This window comes from Prorops nasuta, unplaced genomic scaffold (genome assembly GCF_024137725.1).
Source record: "Prorops nasuta isolate Cenicafe-Biocafe unplaced genomic scaffold, Cenicafe_Pnas_1.2 PNAS00034, whole genome shotgun sequence".
In the NCBI taxonomy this organism is placed as follows: domain Eukaryota; kingdom Metazoa; phylum Arthropoda; class Insecta; order Hymenoptera; family Bethylidae; genus Prorops; species Prorops nasuta.
Window position 1 is genome coordinate 888,280 of NW_027116831.1, and position 16,457 is coordinate 904,736.

The window sequence follows — 16,457 nt, forward strand, 5'->3', positions numbered from 1 at the left end:
CAATAGTTATTTTCCTGTTAATGTAAAGTCATTTCACGGCTGGTAAAGGATTAGTAAAATGGTGGGAACCAAATGCACTGTGCAAGGTAGTGTAATCCAGTGCAAGTTGCAATCTCCAAATGGTGATGGGGACTATTTAAAGGCCTGGAGAATAGACAACTTTGCATCAAATTCTTGTAACAGCTAACGTAGAATGAAAAGCTGTTTCTGCGTTTAATTAATCGTGGTTGGTTGTATGATACTCTGCTGATACTGTTTGATCCTGTGGGAAGGTGGGTAAAGAAAGTAACACTTGATTTGATCCGTACATGCACACTAATTTATTTGGATCTCACATAAATTATCCGGCATAAAAAAACCCTCGTCTTATGGAGGGGAAAAAGCTCTCGATGGATAATATTAAGATTACAAGACTTACGCAGTATAGAATATTATCTATGATCCATAAATCGCTGGCCAGCGCTACGCACTCCCGGACAATTCGCCCACGAACTCTCACACAGACCGTCAATCCGACAGTCCTCCTGCTATACCAGTAAAACCTTCGAAAATAGTACCGTCCTCCGGTCAGTGAGGAGAATCACCCAAAACGTCCCAGGACTATCGTACTACTCGGTCTCGATTTGGCGAATGAATGCTGATCAGGTCGCCCGGCGCTCTCTTTCCTCCCGCGGAGTAATTCCTGTCCCTGGGCCCTACTTTCGAGTAATATACATGTATCGTACAAACTATAGGCCGTGAACGCGGGCTTGATCTGAACTTCAAATGTACGCCTAAATAGTAAAAATACGCAAACAAAAGCAAAAGATCAAAGTGTAAAGGAAGGTAGAAAAATTTTCATAATTATTTTGCATTGTCAGTAATTTGTATTAAGAATTAAACAAGAATTTTGTTTCGATAAAAATAATGAATATTATATTTTATAATTGTTTAAAATTATAACAATTTAATGATTGTATTTAAAAAATAAACCCTATATTCTTGTTCAGCTAAAAAAACACTTTTATTTACCAAAACACAATTTACATTTATATCATTAATAATAATTCGCATACAATTAATTTAATATATAAGTACATATTTCTGAATATTAATTATCTTATAATTATTAGACACACACACTTTCTAAAGGCATTGCTTATTTCGCTTTCGTTCGAAATTCATAATGCATATGCCTGTCAAAATATTGTACTACCATTTCACAATTTCTTGACTCAGCCTCGTCTACGAAGTGACGTCATTTTTTCGCAATGTTGCCAGCCTAAATCTGCAGTTTTCAGATTTTATTTTTTCAAATGGTATGCTTGAATTTCCATCTTGTACTGGCCCTAAGGCCTAGGACAAACCCTCGGGTTAAGCTACTGCCGGGTTAAGTAGGCGTGTCAACCATAATAATTTAAAAAATATATGAAACCTTTTAGTTGCGAATGTTTTTAGCTAGGGATTTACTTATATAGTTTGAAATTTTTAAATTAGTTTAGGACTATCCAGAGTATCAGGACCAGAAATCAGGTTTTAGAAAAAGTAGGAAAGTAAGCTTATAAAACTTCTGCTTAGGCTGACATTTAAAATAATTAAAAAACCTCTTTTACTTATATAATTAAATTACAATCAATTTAATAGGTCATTGCATTTATACAAAAAAAATTGCTTTTTAACGAACAATTGTTATCTCGATCGGAACATTATTATTATAGGTTTTGACAGCTACCTATTGCTATAAAAGAATAAAATTTATTTTCAATTATGAATTTTGAAAACCAATGTATGCTTGATTTCATTTTTGAAGAAGATGATTGTGAATACGAGTATCAGGTGGTTCAGCAGTGCAAAAGAAGAAGGATACAAAGGCCACGAATGAATTGGATTTTCATTTATGATGATAATGATTTTCATTAGGATATCGGCTTCATAAGCCACAATTTTTACTAGTACTGTTAGAAATCAGCAGCTCATTATGTGCTAATGCTGTTGGGTAATATTTGATATAGAGATAGAAGCTTTTTAATCATTCGTACAAAATATATATAAAGAATTTAAATTATGATTTCATTTTTAGATGTCATATAATTTCACCTATAATTCAACTGCTGTCGCATTAAGGTTTTATGCGACTGGGTCTTTTCTTATTACAATTGCTGATTTTAATGGAATTTCAAACGCCGCAGCTGTGACAATAGTTCCTAGAGTATCTTCTGCGATTGCTTTATTAAGTAAAAAATATATCAAATTACCGTCAACACCTGAAGAAATAATGGAAACCCAGATGGGAAATTTTCAAAAAGCTGCCTTTCCTACACTAATTATTGCTATAGATTGTGTTCATTTAAGAATTCGGTCCTATGGTAAGTAGTAATTAATTTAATTTTCTATATTTACAAAAAATTAAATTAATTACTACTTACCATAGGACCGAATTCTTACATGAACACAATCTATAGCACCAATTCGTCTAGGAAAGGCAGCTTTTTGAAAATTTCCCATCTGGGTTTCCATTATTTCTTCAGGTGTTGACGATAATTTGATATATTTTTTACTTAATAAAACAATCGCAGAAGATACTCTATGAACTATTGTCACAGCTGCGACGTTTGAAATTCTATTAAAATCAGCAATTGTAATAAGAAAAGACCCAGTCGCTTAAAACCTTAATGCGACAAGCAGTTGAATTATAGGTGAAATTATATGACTTCTAAAAATGAAATCATAATTTAAATTCTTTATATTTACTTTGTACGAATGATTAAAAAGCTTCTATCTCTATATCAAATATTACCCAACAGCATTAGCACATAATGAGCTGCTGATTTCTAACAGTACTAGTAAAAATTGTGGCTTATGAAGCCGATATCTTAAATGAAAATCATTATCATCATAAATGAAAAACCAATTCATTCGTGGCCTTTGTATCCTTCTTCTTTTGCACTGCTGAACCACCTGATACTTGTATTCACAATCATCTTCTTCAAAAATGAAATCAAGCATACATTGGTTTTCAAAATTCATAATTGAAAATAAATTTTATTCTTTTATAGCATAGGTAGCTTTCAAAACCTATAATAATAATGTTCCGATCGAGATAACAATTGTTCGTTAAAAAGCAATTTTTTTTGTATAAATGCAATGACCTATTAAATTGATTGTAATTTAATTATATAAGTAAAAGAGGTTTTTTAATTATTTTAAATGTCAGACTAAGCAGAAGTTTTATAAGCCTACTTTCCTACTTTTTCTAAAACCTGATTTCTGGTCCTGATACTCTGGATAGTCCTAAACTAATTTAAAAATTTCAAACTATATAAGTAAATCCCTAGCTAAGAACATTCGCAACTAAAAGGTTCCATATATTTTTTAAATTATTATGGTTGGCACGCCTACTTAACCCGGCAGTAGCTTAACCCGAGGGTTTGTCCTAGGCCTAATAGAAATAGATAACCTATGCTTAAGTAGGTCTTAAATATAAGTAAAGGCTTGACCCAGTAAACCTTACGAGCTCTTTAAGAACTAATAAATGACTGATTAATACTGAAAAGAGCTCAAAGATCAGTATCGAGGTGCATTCAAAATGAAGTCAAAAAGATTTCTTATGCAATCTTTTGCGTCTCATAAAAGTGCATCTTAAAACTCTCTAAACACATTCATTTATGATGCATGTAACGAAGTTCTTTTCGAGTTATTTTGGAATACAATTCGAACTCTTTTAAATTGAAATTATTAGAGCTTCTTTAGAAACAAAGCTATGAGCTCTACATTTAAAATATTTTATGATACGTGTAATAATTAAGTGAGGTTATGAAATGAAAAGATTATTTAATATTTTTAGTGCCCATGTTTGAAAGTTGATTGGGTGATATCCGCAAGGAGGTCTAGGAAGGAAGGCTCTAGGGTGACAAAAACAACGCCCAGGAAATCTGGTAAAAATTAGTTTATTTGATTGCAAAAAAAAATACAAAAGAATGAAAAGTGCTCCAAAGGAGGCTGAGCCGCAAATTGATAATCCACCCAAAGTTACAACCACGAAATCCCAACCCTGTGATCCCCAGGTCCCCGGACAGGATTCCCCGTACCTGAGACTCCCAGGCAACGAAGATAGAGAGAAAGGAAGACGATTTCTTGGAGCCCAAGAAATCGACGATGGAGCAGAAATGCGTACTAAGAGACTTAGTGGCGTCGCAGGAAGGGAGAAATGGCTAAGCTGCTGAGAAGAATGACAGAAAAGACAGAGTCTAGAGTCTAGACCGTTTAAATTGAGCCGCAATAAGACGGAACTCTTGGGTATTAATATGTACAAGAGACCCAAATAGTAACAGCGAGAGAGAGAGCTCTACGCTGTGGGCCACCTGTCGGCCTTAATTGGAGGTAGGACCAAGAGGGACAAAGTGTGAGCAGGAGCGAGACGGCCTGAGAGTCCCAGACCGCTCGCACCTACACTCCGATCTCCAACAGCCCATATATTATATTATTTATTTATTTACTCACAAATATACTACATTATTTTTCTTTTTTCTGTTCATATCTAACTCTATCACCTGCATGTTGCAGCCAGTTCTTGAAAGTTTCATTTAACACTGACAAGGTAGCATTGGAATGACATACCACAATTGTAGCTAGAAAAAAATATGAACTTTACTTATATTTAGTTTAACGTTACTTTAAACGAGAGAATTATACCATCGTAGAATATACATATTGTATTTTATTACTGGTACATAAAATATAAGAATTATCACTATAATTATTTAGTATTAATTGACATATGTTAAATATTAATTGTAATATTAATATTTTCAATGAATAATGCCTATTCTTTGCTTCCTATTTTTAACAGACATACATTACCTATAATTGTATCACAAAATTTCGATAAGAAACACTGCACCAATAAAGTGTACCACGTTATAAATCATGCAGTATAAATTAATATATTATGGACGTTTAACGCGATTACATTATGCGAATGCCGAACTCTTTGATCCATTAAAATTTTTAATTTTTTAATAATTCGCCTAAAATTAATTAAATGTATACTTTTCATATAAAAACTTTATAGCGCGATGAAATAAAATACGATCGAATTTCAATCAAATGTATATATATATATTATATATTTCATTCGATCATAAATAGGTATGTACGTTCTATAATAGGTCTTTTAGAACACTTAATGGTGGACTAATAGAAAAGATTGGACAGAACACAAATCGAGCTATTTTAGATTTCATAAAATAACTGAGGTAAAAATAGTCTCTAGAAAGTCACTAATATGATACTCCAACAGAGCTTAAGTTTGAGAATTGTTTTAGAGCTCTTTTCTAATCGATGGTTTACTGGGGAATACCGGCCTTTGAACTATTTGCCATGTGTAGATAAATAGTACACTGGGAAGAATAAAGATCTCACTCTGATTCATGGAGAACTAAGCGTTTTTATTTCTCAACTTATAGAACCTTTTCCTATAATACTGCAGAGGGTGGTCCATAGACCCGTACAGAATATAGGATGTGCTAGAGAGAGATACATGAAGAAGAGCACCTATATTTATAGGGTTTCACATATGCAAGGCCATACATGTATATACAGGCCGTGTTTCAAAATTTACTGTAAGTGCTGCGAGTAACTGTGAGCGTGACGTCAAAAAGCTTACTTCGAAGACTGTTCCTTATTTCAGAAGTAACTTCTTGGGGCATTTGGATTATAAATTTTGGAACGCTATTTAGTCATACAAACCTTACAAAGCAGTTGCCATGGAAACCATGTATACAAATGATTCAAATTAAGTCCGACACTTCGACAAATTATCATTGTAAAAATGTGTGAAGAAGTCTCAGATATTGTAATAATTGCATGCTCTCTAATTTCGAATGAGCTTAACAGTGATTCCAGTGAAAGTGAAGAGTCGGACACTGAAATTTTATTAAATTATTTAAAAAACGAACGTGTTCCAAGAGCCCATTGTAAAAATTACATTGAAGAGGTTGTTTGGATGTACACCGACACTGATTTTAAAAGTCACTTTAGGTAATTGATGTTAGTATGTTTTCTAACTTCATTATGATTGATTGAATTATGTAAAAATTTTATTGTTTTTTTTTAGACTAAGCCGCCATACATTCAGATTTTTGATGGAATTACTAACAAACAGTTTAACAAACGAAATAGGAAAATGTGGACGACCAACAATTTCTGCAGAAAAAACATTATTAATAGCAGTTTGGCTGTTAGCTACTCCTAACTCATTCAGGTAAATACTTGATAACTTTGTATGTAAATTAATTCTTAAACAAATTTTTACAATTCTTATACATTAATCAGAAGAATTTTATTATCAATGTTAATTTGTTTGTGCACAATATATATGTTTGAATAATGTTACTTGACAATTTAATTAAAACTAAAATCTGCATATAGATGTGTAGCTGATAGATTCGGAGTTGGAAAAGGCACTGCGTGGAGATGTGTACGTAAAGTGGTAAATGCTTTGTATTCACATGTACACAGTTTTATAACTTGGCCCACTTCAGAAGAAGCTAAACAAACATCAGATTATGTGTTTTCAAAATATGGATTTCCAAACACTATAGGGGCCATAGATGGTACCCACATAAAGATTGCAGCCCCAAAAACTAACCCAGAGTCTTATATTAATAGAAAAGGATACACATCAATACAACTGCAGGTAACTTACTTTATTAACTATTTTTATTTAGGTTTCAATTCAAGAAAACTAATTTTTATTCATTTTCATGTAGGTAATATGCAATCATGAACTGAAATTTATTCACTGCTATTCTGGACAAGTAGGCTCTGTACATGACATGAGAGTGTTCCGACTATCACAGATTCCAAACATGTGTTGTCCTGATAAATTCCCTGGTGATACACACCTAATCGGAGATGCAGCATATGCAATCCAGAAATATTTAATGGTACCCTTTAAGGACAATGGCCATTTAAGTGAGGAACAAGTCCATTTTAACAAATGTTTGTCAAGAGCACGAATGATGATAGAGAGATCAATTGGATTGTTAAAAGGGAGGTTTAGAAGTATTTTAGATACCCTGCCAATGAAAAGAACAGACATAGTTCCAAAATACATCATGGCCTGCTGCATATTGCACAATATATGCCTTTTAAAAAATGACACGTTAGAAGAAAACATTATAGTTATTAATGAACAAGCCGAACAGACAGAAGGTGTAAATACAACAGAACGCAGTCAAGAAGGTATACAAAAAAGAAATGCTATTATGTACTATTTACGAAATAATGTTTAATACTCATAAATTGACATGTTATTATTGTAATTAAACAACAAAATAAACTGATACTATTGCACTTTAACATAGCAATATATTTTATTTTTTACATATATATCACAAGCATAATTATCTTATTTAATCAAATAGATATATAAATGTACTTCATAAAACTATGGTGTACAACTAAACAACAGTCTTTTAAATTACTTTTTTTGTTAATTAACAAATAATAATTAAGCTTTAGCTTATAATTATAGTATCACAGTAACTTAAAAAATACGATTTGTAACATTTTGAATATCCAATTTTCGTATAAAACCTAATTATTTAAATGCAAAGATTAATCCTACATTTCAAAGAATGTAAACGTAAATATCATATAAAAATGTATGTCCATCTTGCAAAGACAACATTCTTAAACAAATTTTAGTAAAAAATGAAGCTTGTAATGCTTATGTCTATAATGAGTGCAGTCTTGTCTTTTTACAGAGTTGCCAACTTATGAAGTTCGCTGTTGTGGTAGTACTGGATGCCGCCATCATTGCTTGCCAGCGCCGCCACAAGTACCCCCCCCCCCCCCCTAGGGAAAGTTTTACGTAACTATCACCAGAGATGAAACGGGAGATTGCTCATGCGAGGTCCCGAGGCAATCCCTACCGGTAGGCGGCGCTGGTGTTGGCAAACGCGTGTCTCAGGTCCATCTAACCCCTAACGCCATCTATCGGAAGAGACCACGAAGCACGAGCGTTAAGCTTAGAATAGGGTAAAACATATATGCATTGTTGCCAGAAAGCGGAATAAAGAGAGAGCGGAGATATTTTCTCGGACCTCTCTGTCTTTCTCGCTGTTAGCTTCTAGCAGAAGAGTCGAGGCAAAATCTTTCCGTTTCGCTTTGCCGAAAATCTACCAATATTCGATGTCATTTATATTTGCAGGCCAATGCCTTTATACATGATTTTTTCAGCATATTTATTTATCAGCATTGACTTATTTAAATCAATAATAAATTAAGGAAATGCGTATTTGATATATAATAATTATTTTAACTATAATTTCATCGTTATATTTCGCTTATTTCCGTAAAATCTGCATTTCTTTAGTTTATTACTGATTATTGTAAGTCAATGGCAATTTAAAAAAATTTAATCTTAAAAAAAAAAGAAAAGTACCGATCAGGAATCGAACCCGGACCCACGAATCGCCACGCGATTACCTTACCGCCTAGACCACGAGGCTTCTTCAGTGCACCGTAAACAGATAGTCTTTTTAAGGGCTTGAAATCTTCTATTGAACCATATAAATAAACGAAGAACCGACATCTTTATTCATTATTATTCTATAATAATGGTACACAAATTAAAGAATAATTATATAATGTAGATTTTCAAAAGCTTTTCCAATAACCAAGAACGGAAACTGCGAGCGTTGATTATTTATCTTCGTTCTTGGCTATTGGAAAAGCTTTTGAAAACTATTCAAAATATAATTATTCCTTAATTTGTGTACCATTATGACAGAATAATAATGAATAAAGCTGTCGGTTGCTCGTTTATTTATATGGTTTAAAAGAAGATTTCAAGCCCTTAAAAAGACTATCTGTTTACGGTGCACTGAAGAAGCCTCGTGGTCTAGGCGGTAAGGTAATCGCGTGGCGATTTGTGGGTCCGGGTTCGATTCCTGAACGGTACTTTTCTTTTTTTTTTTAAGATTAAATTTTTTTTAATGGCCATTGACTTACAATAATCAATAATAAACTAAAGAAATTCAGATTTTACGGAAATAAGCGAAATAAACGATGAAATTATAGTTAAAATAATTATTATATAACAATTACGCATTTCCTTAATTTATTATTGATTTAAATAAGTCAATGCTGATAAATAAATATGCTGAAAAAATCATGTATAAAGGCATTGGCCTGCAAATATAAATGACATCGAATATTGGTAGATTTTCGGCAAAGCGAAACGGAAAGATTTTGCCTCGACTCTTCTGCTAGAAGCTAACAGCGAGAAAGACAGAGAGGTCCGAGAAAATATCTCCGCTCTCTTTATTCCGCTTTCTGGCAACAATGCATACAGGGTTTTATCCTAACAGAGAAGCATAGGAGATTCGTGTTAGTTGACTATAGAGCCGTGGAGCATGGAATCCGAGAGCCCTCATTGGTCAATTCCGTGTAGTGCCAACATAAAATAGGTCGTTGCCAACAGATTTTGTCTCTAATGCTTCTCGTAAGTGGAAATAGCAGAAATGTCAAAAAAGTGAGGTTACTAAAGGTAAAAGTAAATATTAATGAAGGGATAATAATAAAGGGTATGTGACAGTAAAAATAAATATGATGTAAAGTCAACTTTAATGTTCAATGTATTAAATAATATTGATTAAGTGTTTTTTAATGTTCAGTTATCTGTTGTAGTGAAATTAAGAGGCTTCGCTTTAGATATGAATGGAGCGAGGAACCTGAAGAAGATGATTAAAGTAAAGTTTCAAGCGATGGAACTAAGAATTTTGAAGGATATGATATTGTTACGAGACCTCAATTCCTGAACAATTTTTCATTGGTGGTAGAAAACAGTAAGTTGAACCACATAATTTAATTTGTTATATTTTGTAAGTCATAATATAATAAAATGATTGCAGGTAGACTGTAGATTATAATTCCAAGTTTTGCTAATTGCGGCAAAGGTTTTTTGATAAATGTGCAGAAGGAAGAGTGATTTCGATTGCAGCTGCAACGATGCATTACAATAGTTGCAGGGATGTATACAATTTCTATTATCACAATTAATAGTATTTATTATGTAGTTTGTTTCAACCATTAAAGAGAGGCATATTGTATTTAAAGCTACGTAAACTAATTAAGATTATAATTTTGTACATTTACTAAAACACATATTCTTTTACAGAGCCATAGCTGGAAGGTACATGAGCTTTTTATCAAGATTCTATGGATTCAGCGGCTTATGATGATTCAGTATAAGAGGTTTATACTCTGGATGTGGGATGCAACAATTTTCATGTTTGGAATACATCAATTCCTGGCTGCAGTAAACTTTGTATTGGCAATTGTGTAAGTATAATAAATATTTTGAAAAATAATTAAATATAATATTACAAAATCTCTCACTTCTCTTTACAGTTATTTTTGAGTTTTCCCTGACTTGATGAAGCACACAGGATGAAGCTAAAGAAGCTATGGTACAAGCTAGGACAGAGCAATAACATTTGTACATACAATTTCTCAATAGACGTTCCATGAAGAAGCTCTGATTTTTAGATCTGTAGGATTATTTGCCAGTATAAACTTCTACCATAATTGATTATAATTTTCATATTACATTGTACACAAGCTTACAAGATGAAATTAATTAATGTAGTTGCTCACTATCTAACTAAGATAAATGTACTTAAGAATTATAATACTATTACTGAATCAATGATTTGTCATCTGTAATTTTGATTCATCAATTTAATTTGTAAAAGATATGTTTGTAACTATATAAATAAATAATAATTTCATGAATTTAATTAAAACATTCTTTATATTATAATAGCTGTAAAACAACCGATTCATTCATAGAGGGGGGGGGGGGGGGGGGGGAGTTCTCTCAAACAAAAATCCTACAATTAATTATAATAATGGGTTTTTATTTTTAAATCTTACAAAATACACACGGATATTCACTCAGAATACAATAATTACTCTATGTTTTAATTACTCATATTCATACAAGTAAATTAAGCGCATATTCTTCGTCCACGCAAAATCTCATTCCTCTCATGATTTCCATTTGCGATTTATTTCCATTTGCTCTTTTCCAAAAGTTACAGACACTCTATTGACTCACATTCAAATCAAATGATACATTTTTTTTTTTTTTTTTTTTTTTACGCTGGAGGGAATCCGTTGAGGACTGAGTGCAGGAGTCTTCTCTTTCCTGCTGTGCCGTCTTCGCTAGCATGTTTTCAGTCTATAAAACGAAGACTTGATCTAAGCAGAAAGAGACATACCTGCTAAACCACTCCAGCGGCATGCAAGCTCTACACAGCCATGTCGTATCACGATATTACCATGTAGGGCCGCGCCGGTCGCTATGAATCGCGCCTTCCTTTCTCAATTCTTATTCTAATCTCGATCAAAAATTTGCAATTAAAGATATTGCTCGAAGAGGCCTCCAGCAACTGCATAACAAAGCTCTATTCGCTTTTCAAAACAGTGTAATACATTCTGCAGTTCTGTGGGTGTAATACTCTCGCACAACGCAATGATGTTCTCCTTTAGCTGCTCTACGGTCTCCATCTCCATATTGTACAGCTGGTTTTTTATGATTCCCCATATTCCAAAATCTAGAGGTGCTAGATCAGGGGATCTAGGAGGCCATTCAATTGGACCATTTTTCCCAATCCATCTCCCAGGATATTTCTGGTTCAAATATTGGGTAACAACTCTAGCTGTGTGGGGTGGAGCTCCGTCTTGCTGGAATGTTATCAATTCCGCCTAAAATGTAAAATGAAGTAGCAGAATATTATTAGAAGCTTCATTCCTTAAAATAATGCGTATTTTAAGAATTTATAAAGAAAATTACATTGGTGGCCACGCTTTGGACTCTTACGTTAACTTCATCTGTTAGCATCTGCAAATACTTATTGGCGTTTAAGTTACCCTCGATGAATATCGGGCCGATTATTTTATCCCCTAAAATGCCCAGCCAAACATTAAGTTTCTGCTGGTATTGCGTATGGGATTCGATATATTCATGAGGGTTTTCTTTTGACCAGACTCTCGTATTTTGAATGTTTGGGGCGTGGACCAACACAAACGTGGATTCGTCCGAGAATAAGATATTCTTCGTAAAATTGCAGTCAAAGTCCGTTTTCTCCATTATAATTTTACAGAAAGTATGTCTCCTTTCGTAATCGGCCTCTTTCAATTCCTGGCATCGAAAAATTTTGTACGCACGAAACTTTTCTTTTTTAAGAGTCTTATGAACCGAAAAAATAGAGACTCCGGTTTCCCTACTGATGCTAGAGAGTGATTGACGGGGATTATTGGTGACCGAATCTTCTATACGGTTTTTAACACTATCAGACAATGCTCTTGCTGGTCGTTTATGCTTTACGTGGGTACGATCCAAGCAACCGGTCTCCTCAAATTTCTTAATCAATTTTATAACCATACTGCTGTTTGGTGCCGGACGGTTTGGAAATTCCCTCTGGAATAAATCTTTAATATCCCTTGAGGATCTACCACCGTAATACCACTTGACTATTTGTATTTTTTCATTTACATTCATTTTACACAACTGAAAGTTCCAATAATTTATTAATTTTATACAGAGATATAAAGAAATTCATTCATTTTTAGCTTGAACATATTGTAATCTTAATAGTGTAATACTTACATAGCAATTTTCCTAATTTTATTAATAACTATTTGACAACAATTCGGTATAACCACGAAAATGATCGAAGATAAACAAATGAAAAAACGAATCCTGCACCAAGCACACAAACACACAGAACACACACGTTTTTTCATTTGTTTATCTTCGATCATTTTCGTGGTTATACCGAATTGTTGTCAAATAGTTATTAATAAAATTAGGAAAATTGCTATGTAAGTATTACACTATTAAGATTACAATATGTTCAAGCTAAAAATGAATGAATTTCTTTATATCTCTGTATAAAATTAATAAATTATTGGAACTTTCAGTTGTGTAAAATGAATGTAAATGAAAAAATACAAATAGTCAAGTGGTATTACGGTGGTAGATCCTCAAGGGATATTAAAGATTTATTCCAGAGGGAATTTCCAAACCGTCCGGCACCAAACAGCAGTATGGTTATAAAATTGATTAAGAAATTTGAGGAGACCGGTTGCTTGGATCGTACCCACGTAAAGCATAAACGACCAGCAAGAGCATTGTCTGATAGTGTTAAAAACCGTATAGAAGATTCGGTCACCAATAATCCCCGTCAATCACTCTCTAGCATCAGTAGGGAAACCGGAGTCTCTATTTTTTCGGTTCATAAGACTCTTAAAAAAGAAAAGTTTCGTGCGTACAAAATTTTTCGATGCCAGGAATTGAAAGAGGCCGATTACGAAAGGAGACATACTTTCTGTAAAATTATAATGGAGAAAACGGACTTTGACTGCAATTTTACGAAGAATATCTTATTCTCGGACGAATCCACGTTTGTGTTGGTCCACGCCCCAAACATTCAAAATACGAGAGTCTGGTCAAAAGAAAACCCTCATGAATATATCGAATCCCATACGCAATACCAGCAGAAACTTAATGTTTGGCTGGGCATTTTAGGGGATAAAATAATCGGCCCGATATTCATCGAGGGTAACTTAAACGCCAATAAGTATTTGCAGATGCTAACAGATGAAGTTAACGTAAGAGTCCAAAGCGTGGCCACCAATGTAATTTTCTTTATAAATTCTTAAAATACGCATTATTTTAAGGAATGAAGCTTCTAATAATATTCTGCTACTTCATTTTACATTTTAGGCGGAATTGATAACATTCCAGCAAGACGGAGCTCCACCCCACACAGCTAGAGTTGTTACCCAATATTTGAACCAGAAATATCCTGGGAGATGGATTGGGAAAAATGGTCCAATTGAATGGCCTCCTAGATCCCCTGATCTAGCACCTCTAGATTTTGGAATATGGGGAATCATAAAAAACCAGCTGTACAATATGGAGATGGAGACCGTAGAGCAGCTAAAGGAGAACATCATTGCGTTGTGCGAGAGTATTACACCCACAGAACTGCAGAATGTATTACACTGTTTTGAAAAGCGAATAGAGCTTTGTTATGCAGTTGCTGGAGGCCTCTTCGAGCAATATCTTTAATTGCAAATTTTTGATCGAGATTAGAATAAGAATTGAGAAAGGAAGGCGCGATTCATAGCGACCGGCGCGGCCCTACATGGTAATATCGTGATACGACATGGCTGTGTAGAGCTTGCATGCCGCTGGAGTGGTTTAGCAGGTATGTCTCTTTCTGCTTAGATCAAGTCTTCGTTTTATAGACTGAAAACATGCTAGCGAAGACGGCACAGCAGGAAAGAGAAGACTCCTGCACTCAGTCCTCAACGGATTCCCTCCAGCGTAAAAAAAAAAAAAAAAAAAAAAATGTATCATTTGATTTGAATGTGAGTCAATAGAGTGTCTGTAACTTTTGGAAAAGAGCAAATGGAAATAAATCGCAAATGGAAATCATGAGAGGAATGAGATTTTGCGTGGACGAAGAATATGCGCTTAATTTACTTGTATGAATATGAGTAATTAAAACATAGAGTAATTATTGTATTCTGAGTGAATATCCGTGTGTATTTTGTAAGATTTAAAAATAAAAACCCATTATTATAATTAATTGTAGGATTTTTGTTTGAGAGAACTCCCCCCCCCCCCCCCCCCCTCTATGAATGAATCGGTTGTTTTACAGCTATTATAATATAAAGAATGTTTTAATTAAATTCATGAAATTATTATTTATTTATATAGTTACAAACATATCTTTTACAAATTAAATTGATGAATCAAAATTACAGATGACAAATCATTGATTCAGTAATAGTATTATAATTCTTAAGTACATTTATCTTAGTTAGATAGTGAGCAACTACATTAATTAATTTCATCTTGTAAGCTTGTGTACAATGTAATATGAAAATTATAATCAATTATGGTAGAAGTTTATACTGGCAAATAATCCTACAGATCTAAAAATCAGAGCTTCTTCATGGAACGTCTATTGAGAAATTGTATGTACAAATGTTATTGCTCTGTCCTAGCTTGTACCATAGCTTCTTTAGCTTCATCCTGTGTGCTTCATCAAGTCAGGGAAAACTCAAAAATAACTGTAAAGAGAAGTGAGAGATTTTGTAATATTATATTTAATTATTTTTCAAAATATTTATTATACTTACACAATTGCCAATACAAAGTTTACTGCAGCCAGGAATTGATGTATTCCAAACATGAAAATTGTTGCATCCCACATCCAGAGTATAAACCTCTTATACTGAATCATCATAAGCCGCTGAATCCATAGAATCTTGATAAAAAGCTCATGTACCTTCCAGCTATGGCTCTGTAAAAGAATATGTGTTTTAGTAAATGTACAAAATTATAATCTTAATTAGTTTACGTAGCTTTAAATACAATATGCCTCTCTTTAATGGTTGAAACAAACTACATAATAAATACTATTAATTGTGATAATAGAAATTGTATACATCCCTGCAACTATTGTAATGCATCGTTGCAGCTGCAATCGAAATCACTCTTCCTTCTGCACATTTATCAAAAAACCTTTGCCGCAATTAGCAAAACTTGGAATTATAATCTACAGTCTACCTGCAATCATTTTATTATATTATGACTTACAAAATATAACAAATTAAATTATGTGGTTCAACTTACTGTTTTCTACCACCAATGAAAAATTGTTCAGGAATTGAGGTCTCGTAACAATATCATATCCTTCAAAATTCTTAGTTCCATCGCTTGAAACTTTACTTTAATCATCTTCTTCAGGTTCCTCGCTCCATTCATATCTAAAGCGAAGCCTCTTAATTTCACTACAACAGATAACTGAACATTAAAAAACACTTAATCAATATTATTTAATACATTGAACATTAAAGTTGACTTTACATCATATTTATTTTTACTGTCACATACCCTTTATTATTATCCCTTCATTAATATTTACTTTTACCTTTAGTAACCTCACTTTTTTGACATTTCTGCTATTTCCACTTACGAGAAGCATTAGAGACAAAATCTGTTGGCAACGACCTATTTTATGTTGGCACTACACGGAATTGACCAATGAGGGCTCTCGGATTCCATGCTCCACGGCTCTATAGTCAACTAACACGAATCTCCTATGCTTCTCTGTTAGGATAAAACCCTGTATATGTTTTACCCTATTCTAAGCTTAACGCTCGTGCTTCGTGGTCTCTTCCGATAGATGGCGTTAGGGGTTAGATGGACCTGAGACACGCGTTTGCCAACACCAGCGCCGCCTACCGGTAGGGATTGCCTCGGGACCTGGCATGAGCAATCTCCCGTTTCATCTCTGCTATCACTGACCGTTACATTGTCTTTATTTGTCGTGAGATAGTTTTAGGGTCACTGTAACGTGAAGAAATTCAGGGCTAGAAACCTCAGA

General features: G+C 33.7%; 2 protein-coding genes and 1 long non-coding RNA gene across 6 annotated transcripts; 2 read left to right on the top strand and 1 right to left on the bottom strand.

The window, feature by feature from the left end:
- Positions 1–2,106: 2,106 nt before the first annotated feature.
- Positions 2,107–3,006, bottom strand: LOC136783602 (uncharacterized). The gene is made up of 4 exons (XM_066743858.1): positions 2,777–3,006; positions 2,648–2,692; positions 2,406–2,599; positions 2,107–2,243 (listed from the first exon to the last, which is right to left on the bottom strand). The coding sequence occupies exons 1-4, from the start codon at positions 3,004–3,006 to the stop codon at positions 2,107–2,109; spliced, it is 606 nt and encodes a 201-aa protein (XP_066599955.1).
- Positions 3,007–5,809: 2,803 nt separating this feature from the next.
- Positions 5,810–7,274, top strand: LOC136783603 (putative nuclease HARBI1). Its single transcript, XM_066743859.1, has 4 exons — positions 5,810–6,018; positions 6,095–6,241; positions 6,409–6,676; positions 6,750–7,274. Exons 1-4 carry the CDS (start codon positions 5,810–5,812, stop codon positions 7,272–7,274), a joined length of 1,149 nt encoding a protein of 382 aa, XP_066599956.1.
- A 2,139-nt stretch (positions 7,275–9,413) lies between these two features.
- On the top strand, positions 9,414–10,782 carry LOC136783615 (uncharacterized). Of its 4 annotated transcripts, none has more exons than XR_010824286.1 (4): positions 9,414–9,572; positions 9,676–9,833; positions 9,900–10,329; positions 10,399–10,782. It is a non-coding gene; the product is annotated as an uncharacterized lncRNA (long non-coding RNA). The 4 variants fall into 4 exon arrangements; XR_010824289.1 differs by having other exon boundaries at positions 9,428–9,535; XR_010824288.1 differs by having other exon boundaries at positions 9,474–9,599.
- Positions 10,783–16,457: the final 5,675 nt, after the last annotated feature.